Raw genomic sequence first — 8,724 nt, 5'->3', positions numbered from 1 at the left:
AAACCGCTGTTTTTGGATATAAATATGAACTTGATAGAACTAAAAATGCATTTATTGTCTAACATAATGTCCTAGGAGTGTCATCTGATGGAGATTGTTAAAGGTTAGTGCATCATTTTAGCTGGTTTTATGGTTTTGGTGACGCCTGTCTTTGAATTGACAAAACATTACACACAGCTATTGTCAATGTACTCTCCTAACATAATCTAACTTTATGCTTTCGCCGTAAAACCTTTTTGAAATCGGACAACGTGGTTAGATTAAGGAGATGTTTATCTTTCAAAGGGTGTAAGATAGTTGTATGTTTGAAAAATTTGAATTTTGACATTTATTTGGTTTCAAATTTGCCGCTCTTGAAATGCACCTGCTGTTGATAGGGTGCACCACGGGTGGCACGCTAGCGTCCCACATAGCCCCAAGAGGAGTTAACGCCCAAAAACAACTGCTTCCCAGGCACCAATGACCTTGATTAAGGCAGCCTCCCCTCACCTCTGATTCAGAGGGATTGGGTTAAACGCGAAAGGATCATTCTATGAAAATTGTGGATTTTTGAACAGCGAACTTTTACAAATTTGTATTCTTTTTGTTTTATCAAAACTTATAGTCAGATAATAGTTAACTGCTTAACATTATAAATCAACATAAATGACAGCTTAACATCGTTTTTTATTTTTACTACATTACATAAAAAAATGCTTGTGCTGCCTTTTTGTCACTGGTGTTACTTATATTTCAGATGACAATTCAGGCTTTCTAGAATGTAATTTTAGACTTTAATTTGCATATATAATCAAAGGGTGAAAAGGTTAATGATAATACTAAGAAATTGTTTGGATTAGTAATAATTGACTTTAAACATGCTTGTGTAAAGTTCTATTGTCTGACATTTTTTCATTTATACTATTGTTTTTTTGTTGTTGAAACATTAGAAATAATTGAGGTTGAGACATCAAAATTGAACGATCATATTCTTAAAATGTTTATTAATGAATCTAGCAACAGTTAGGTACTATAGATACAAAAACCATATTCAATTAAATTGGGCAACACCAATTTGCCATACAGTAATACCATTGACGCAATGTAACACCAGTGACACAATGTGAAACCAATGACAAACATAAGATTAATTAAACACATTTTATACATTTATTAGTAATATTTTTAATTACAAATCATTTCAGATTTCATAAAATGGGGTGATTTAATATGAACAATGAAATGACGGTTGTTGGTCAAAGATTAAGACCAAAAGATGAAGTGTATTGACTAAAATGTTTTGCCTGCTGACATCATGTCTTAGGTAGAACTGTCGTACAGCTCTCTTGTATATTTCAGACAAGCTTGTTTGTCGAGCTCTGTTTCATGGCTTCCAGGCTTTGTATGAAAAACCAATGCTCTGCTCACATAACTTTTTGAATGTATATTTCTTTATCAGCTTTCCTGACAGTATATTTACAAACCCCTGTTTGGCTTTGGCTGCTTTGTACTTTGCTCTTAGATCCCCCCCCCCCAAGAGACCATAGTGGAAGTTTAGAGTTGTTCTAATTGATGGAGAGGCCGGGCAGCCTTGTAGAGTGCTTCTCGTCTTCGTTTTTGGACTGTCAAGGTCTTGATTTTTAGCCTGCAAACGGTGATGTTTTTGTATCTGTGGTGTAGTCTTTTGTACTTCTCCATCTTCTCTTGCAACACCTGACGTTTTCTTCTGCCTATCTGTGCTTCTCTCCTGCGCAATCTCCACCCTTGGATTCGTTGTCTGTGAAGATGTAATATATAATTGTATTCGATTTCCAGTGTAAGATGCAGGCAACATAATACAAATATGAAATGCTACTCTGTCACACCTATCCACAAAACTACGTAGCTTGTTAAAACAGTATATATCAATTATTGTGCCATGTGACAAATATATCCTTAAAGGGATAGTTCATCTGAATTACGAAATAACATATTGGTTTCCTTACCGTGTAAGCAGTCTATGGATAAGGTATGATCGCAATCAATGCTTTGGTTTTGTGCCACAAATGCAAAATAATTAGCATTTGAAACAGTGGCCAGGTAAACAAAAGCATGGCTTGCTGTCATACCTTGTCCATAGACTGCATACATGGTAAGGAAACCAATATGTAATTTGGATGAACTTTCCCTTTAAGTAACTCTGTAGATACAGAGTACATATGTCTTCCTATAGACACACTGTCTTAATTCTGACCTTGTCGTACTGGGTTCACTGTCTGGAGTGGATGGGGGGGTCAACACTGTCGTTACTGCTCTCAATCTATCTGTGTTTTGCCTGTCTGACCCGCAATTTAGTTCGCCCCTGTCTTATTTCCCTTTCTGTGAGATCCTTCACTCTCTTTCTTTTTTGAATCTCTAAATCCTTTAAAGTAAGTCTGGTGTTTTTGTTTAAGGTAGGCTGCTCTGCGGTGTGGGTCAGCATGCCTGCGCTGTCTGTAGAGTCTTTGCTTTTCAACAGCACCTAATTTCACCATATCTATCAAAAGAAAAGCCATATTATGCGATTACAATATTGAAACAGTAATAAAATGCTAATAGTCTTTTTTTATATAATTATTGGGGGTTTTATGAAACATTCCGTTGAGAAAAAAGTTTGTGGTGTTATTGATTGTCACTGGCGTTATCATCATGTCACTGGTGATACCAGCAAGAACAGTAACAACAGTGACAAATCTGCAGACAAGATGGCATATCTAAGATGGCAGCCAATTACCGGTAGCTCAAACCACAAATCTTAAATTGTAAATAAATCACTTAATCATGCAATTTTATCAATAATTGTAACACAATTTCCTTTCCCCTTACTGTAAACTGTACAACACCAGTGACACAAGTCCTTGCATGAAATTACCAAGTTAATCATCAAATTGTTAAGAGAGAGAGTGCACACTCACCATGTGCTTTTCAAAACAGTCCCATCTCCAATGAACATGTGACCCAGGAAGAACTTGGCAAGGATGTTGCATTTTTTCAAAGTGGTGTTTTTTATACATTTTAACACCAGTGACATGAAATTAAGGGTCAGCTATTACTTGTAAATTATTTGTAATATTTATTTGATATTTTTGTTTTTTAAGTAGTCCACTAAATAACATACTGTAATGACCTGACTAGATCGTGAAGGAACAATTGTCCAGACAGAGGATGGAGTTAACGAATGGACGGTTTATTAACACAACTTAACACAGGCTACTGTTTGGCCGTAGCCCACGCCAAATAAATGAAAGGTACACTACAAACGAACCGTGACCTTCTCTTGTGAAGCCCAGACGTAAGAGAGAGAACAATGGCTAAACCCGGTCTTAACTTCCAACGCTCCATCCCCCTGCCCAACCCCCCTTCACGCCACTCCACCAACCACCAGGCTGCCCGGTATCCGAACATTCCAGGCATTCCCGTGATTGGCAGATAGCAGGTTGATTGGCATGACCCCGCGAACACTGGTAAGTACGACACAACCCACTAATAGCCTAACACATAACCCACAACTGTCTGTGCGGGTCGCTACAATACTTTCCTTTGTATTATGACATTTAAAGAGGGATAAAAATATATTTTAAAAATGTTTTGCAATATAACTGTCTTACATATGTTTTATTAATAATAAAACACTTCAATTTAAACAAAAAATGTATATTTTTGGTGTCATTATCTCACACTTTTAAGTGTTGGGCCTGGGACAGGAAAGCCACCATTTTCGTAGAATGACCCAAAAGACCATTTTAGGTTGAATGTGTTCAGTTGTGCAACTGACTAGGTTATCCCGTTTCTTTTTATTGCCACCATATCTTTCTCTTTCAAAAATCCTGTTCTGTCTTTCTCTCTCCAGTGCTCTTTCTACATTCCAATCTATCCCATTCCCCCCCCACCCTCCCCCCTGTAAAACATACTTATTACTTCCTCAACCTCTTGAACTTTATTAAGACGTCTGTTCCCTTTTCCTTTAAACCTCTACACAAAACTTTCACTCAGAAATACTCCTTTTCTAATTTCCTGAATAACTGTCCAAAACTGTTCTGTATTTTATTCTCCTCACACCATTTGTTATCTTCACTGTCAAAGTGGAGGCACTTTTCTTAATTGTCCCTATTAGAATGCTTTATTTCCCTCAAACAAACTAAACAACAACATTTACTCACATCCACGGACCAGGATGGAATCAACATCAACATCTTTACAGCAGGAATGACTTAGGCTGAGTTTAGATGGCACGAGGAAGACGGTAGACGGCAAATCGGATGTCACTGTTTTCAAGGAGAGAACGACTGTAAATGCTGTTAAGGTTGGCTGTGAATGCCATCAGCAGCCACCGTAGACGGGACTTGCAGCCAGGGTTTAAATATTTACATTTCTTCTGTCTGCCATAGTGTGGTTTTCTACCGGATGTTGATTTGCACTGTTTGTTTACTGAAATCACCATAGCAACACATGCCGTAGTGCTGGCTAGATTTTATAGTCACTGTTTTTCTTACTTTCTTGTCCCGCTATGCCGATTGGTATGACCGTTTTTGCGTCACATTGACTCCTTTACCGCATCTATTGTATGTGGAGCCCACAAGCTTGCTGCTCCACAAAGGGCTAAACCTCTAGAATGGGGTGTGAAGTTCAGTCGCGGAGACTGTTATAATCGTGTTTAACATACATATTTGCACATTGTTGTTTGAAACCCACACTGGAGTGATTATCATCTCTCTCTAATCTCAGAGATAATCTGGCACATCTCACTAGGGAGGGAGAGAAGAGAAAGAAGTTCCATATTACATAAAGAGAAGAGACATAGAATGAACACAAACACACAGTGTGTTCTCTTTCTACTCCTCTGCTTTACCTCACTTTTGCACTCACCATTCAGCTGTTGGTATATCAATATGCAAAGTTGTTGTTATTATGGCTATCTTAAACAAACCATTTCCGTCCTGTCATGATGATGAATGACAACGACCAACTTTGGCTCTTTCATTGACCTCTGTTCCACGAGGCTGCTGAGGGGAGGACGGCTCATAATAACGACTGGAATGGAACCAATAGAATCTCATCAAACACATGGAAGCCATATGTTTGATGTATTTGATACCAATACACCCATTCCACTCCAGCCATTACCACGAGCACATCCTCCCCTATTAATGTGTCAGCAACCTCCTGTTCTCATCAACCAATGGAAGAGTTCTACCAGGCTGCCCATTTACACAGAAGGGGAAAAAGCAAACAGTTCTTATATCCTTAAAAGCCTTATAATGGCATGCATTGTTGCATGTATGGGACCCATATAGAAACAAACACAGCATAGGAAGAGAGAGTCACACATCCACAGGAAGTTACATGTTAAGGCAGACATATATATGGTAGCATGAACCAGCCAAAGCTCTCTGTTAAAGACTGACATTTTTAGATCTTTGACTGTGAGTACTGTTATTGCTATACTGTGTATTTTAAAGAGGAAAGTTAATTTGTCATAAAACAAAACAAAGAAACACCTGTAGATGTGTGAGGTGGTCAATGCAAATAAGTATACTGGAGCAAAAAAAAGTATAAAATACAATAACACGTTTTATATCATTTGCCTGGTTGTGGACATAAATTCCACAGTTCACATACTGAAGAACTTAATTCAACTTCAGTCAGTCCTCCTCCTTGCTTTCCGCAACACCAGGCAGTACCTCCCCCGGTGTTGCCTTGTAACATGAACGAGCCGCACTTTGTTATTCCCTTTTTTTCTTCATTATGGACAAATCTCAGTGAAGATATCGCGAACGGCGTTCCATTGCGTTCCGTTTGTTTGATGCGCTGGCGATGATGGGACGCGGTCTTTCACTCACTGAATCATACCCGACTGGATGAAATACCGATTTATATATTAAAAGAGGCATTTTGCTGACTTCTGCATTTCTTGTCAAATGCTTGCAGGTATGATTGTTTTGTTTACACTCCATTTCAATCAGTTCACGTGTTAGGCAGGAATGTATAGACACAGGCCAGGCATTACTAATCAATGATCATCAACTTCAATTTCGACTACAGTTGCATTATTTACTTTGCATTGTGATTTTCTATGGGTGATTAGACTACTATGACCATTCTGAGAAAATGTTTTATCACCATTACGCTTCACACTATAGGCAATAGGCCTATGTACAGTATTTCCACTAAATCATCATCGTTTCCGTATTAATAAAATCATATTTCTGGTCAGGTTCATACCTATGTTCTTCTTTTATCAAGCAGTTTCTTTTGTAGTCTTGCTGCATTATAATAAAGATTTCGTTGAGTGTACGAAAGTCTATGACAATATTTATAGTTGGAAAACAAACATAAAATGGCCTTAGTTCCATTTTTCAATCATGGTATCATCAGGTGAAAGTGGGCTATTGTTGGAGCCCAACGTTAGTTAGGCTACTACTTGTCTGAATAAGCCAGTTGCCTATGCCACATAACTGTTCCAAACGTATAACGGACTTCACTACCAGCGGCATCTGCCGGTGAGACCGCTATTGCAAAGATAAGCCTTCAATAACACTAAAGCAGTTTGTGATGACTGTTGGGGATAGAGCACCCTCTGCTGGCCTGAGCCCTCATTTTATACACCAGTCACCTATGTCTTTCTTTTAGCTCACTCTTCCCTCCTCTCTCCTCTGTTTCTTAGGCCCTGTTGGAGCAGTGTGATGGGCCCCATTCCCCTGTGTCTGCTGCTCTGTGCCCTGCCCCTGTGTGTTCCTGTCTGGGGGGGCCACGGTGACGATGATGATGATGATGATGATGATAAAGAGTATGGCTGGTCCGTGCAGAGTGTCCCGTTGATTCTGGACAGGCACACAGTGCATCTGCAGACTCCCAAATTTGGGGGGAAGGGTGGGGGGGCAGATGGGGAAGGGGAGGGGATGTGTGGGATAGAGTGTCGGAGCGCTCTCCCCCCTCCCGACCAGGCCACGGTGGAGAGCATGCTGGGATACGAGACGGTGTACGAAAACGGCACGCGCACACACACCGATGTCACACTGCAGGGCCTGAATGAGACGACTTCACGCACACCCTCACACACTCGCAGGAAACGTCAGGTGTACGGCTTGGATGGGCGCTTTGTCATCTCAGACAGCCACTTTACCACCAACTACCCGTTCTCCACGGCGGTCCGCCTGTCCACGGGCTGTTCCGGGGTCCTGGTGTCTGACAAACACATCTTGACGGCAGCCCACTGTGTCCACGACGGGAAGGACTACCTGCAGGGGGCCCACAGGCTGAAAGTCGGAGTCCTACAGGTAAAATCTAAACGAGGTAGGGGTGGGGGGAGGAGGGGGGGGAGGAGGAGAGGTGGGAGGAGAGGAGGAGATGTGGAAAGGGTGGGAAAGGTGGGAAAGGTGGAAGGAGAGGAAGAGGTTGGAGAAGAGGAGGAGGATGGGAATGGGATAAATGAAGAAGGACCGAGACAGGAGCAGAGACGGAGAGGAGGGAGGCGGAGAGGAATGAAGGGAAAGGGGGAGATACAGAACGCGGTTGATGGGGAGACCGGAGCAGAGGGAGGTGAAGAAGGGAACACAGAGAAGGAGAGAAGAGAGGGAGGGGGTAGGCAGAGAACGAGAGGTAGCAGAAGTAGCCGTGTACAACGCAGCACAGAAACTAAAAAGCAGCCCTCCTTCCGCTGGACACGCGTGAAACAAATCCACATCCCCAAGGGTTGGATACACACAGGGGACGATGACACTAATGCCGTCACCCCTGACTATGACTATGCCCTCCTAGAGTTGAAACGGCCAATCAAACAGAAGCACATGGAGCTGGGGGTGGCGCCCGCTGCAAAGCCCCTCCCCTTGGGTCGCATCCACTTCTCAGGGTTTGACAATGAGCCAGAGGGAGGACAAACAGAGGGAGAGAGAGAAAAGGTGGTCTATCGATTCTGTTCAGTGACGGAGGAGTCAGACGACCTGTTGTATCAGCACTGTGACGCCCAGCAGGGGGCGTCAGGTGCTGGCGTGTACATCCGGCTCAGACAGGAAGTGGAGGGGTCCAATAAGAGGAAGTGGCAGCGGAAGGTGATTGGAGTGTTCTCAGGGCACCGCTGGGTGGAAGGGGACCGGGGTGAAAAGAGGGATTATAATGTGGCGGTGAGGATCACTCCACCTAAATACGCTCAGATCTGCCACTGGATCCATGGGGATCCCAGCATGTGTGCGAAGGCCTGAGAAGCCAGGGATCTGCTGGATCTGTCAGACTGATCAGAGGAAGAAACAAATGTTCATCTAGCACTTTTCACTGAGACCTCAAAGTGCTGAAATGGTGGTCAACGAACTATCAAACGGCCAGCACAGACAGATCAGATGGAATAGGATTTTGGAATATGGGATGATTTTCATGCTCCGGTCAATCAAACAGATTTCTATCCAGAATGCCCAAAAATTATTTTGAGGTCTCAAAATTCTATGGTGCTCTCCGAACACTAACAGGCTTTTCAGTATTATATGTCTTTATGTGTTGCTTCCAAGAAATGCCCATTGTGCACGTAATACGGGGGCTAAGATTAATTCCATTGGTGCTTATTTTTATCATCTCTGCATGATTCATAGTTTTGCTATCTGGCTTAAATGTAAATGTGTCTTTGTTGAGTATTTCCTAAATATACATTTAGCTTGTTAAAAATAATCTGTATTTCTTTATATTAAAGCCTACCATTGAATACCAAAAGAATGTGTGATGGACTGAACATCAAGCATG

The 8,724-nt window shown here is 41.7% G+C and overlaps 1 protein-coding gene and 1 long non-coding RNA gene across 3 annotated transcripts; one reads left to right on the top strand and one right to left on the bottom strand.

Annotated features, from left to right (window-relative positions):
* Positions 1-966: 966 nt before the first annotated feature.
* Positions 967-5,014, bottom strand: LOC106607952 (uncharacterized). 2 transcript variants are annotated; one of them, XR_006770306.2, is made up of 2 exons: positions 4,158-5,014; positions 967-1,756 (listed from the first exon to the last, which is right to left on the bottom strand). It is a non-coding gene; the product is annotated as an uncharacterized LOC106607952 (long non-coding RNA). The 2 variants fall into 2 exon arrangements; XR_001329347.3 differs by lacking the exon at positions 4,158-5,014 and adding an exon at positions 2,913-3,875.
* Positions 5,015-5,642: 628 nt separating this feature from the next.
* LOC106607946 (inactive serine protease 35) lies at positions 5,643-8,697 on the top strand. Its single transcript, XM_014205460.3, has 2 exons — positions 5,643-5,925; positions 6,662-8,697. Exon 2 carries the CDS (start codon positions 6,681-6,683, stop codon positions 8,193-8,195), a length of 1,515 nt encoding a protein of 504 aa, XP_014060935.2. The 5' UTR covers positions 5,643-5,925; positions 6,662-6,680; the 3' UTR covers positions 8,196-8,697.
* Positions 8,698-8,724: the final 27 nt, after the last annotated feature.

This window comes from Salmo salar, chromosome 06, assembly GCF_965601325.2.
Source record: "Salmo salar chromosome 06, fSalSal1, whole genome shotgun sequence".
Classification (NCBI taxonomy): Eukaryota; Metazoa; Chordata; class Actinopteri; order Salmoniformes; family Salmonidae; genus Salmo; species Salmo salar.
Note: the sequence above shows the minus strand (reverse complement) of the source record. Positions and strands in the feature narration are given on the sequence as shown.

What these genes read in the sequence shown, in the direction of transcription:
- LOC106607946 (XM_014205460.3), top strand. Translation starts at nt 6,681, where the DNA reads ATGGGCCCCATTCCCCTGTGTCTGCTGCTCTGTGCCCTGCCCCTGTGT.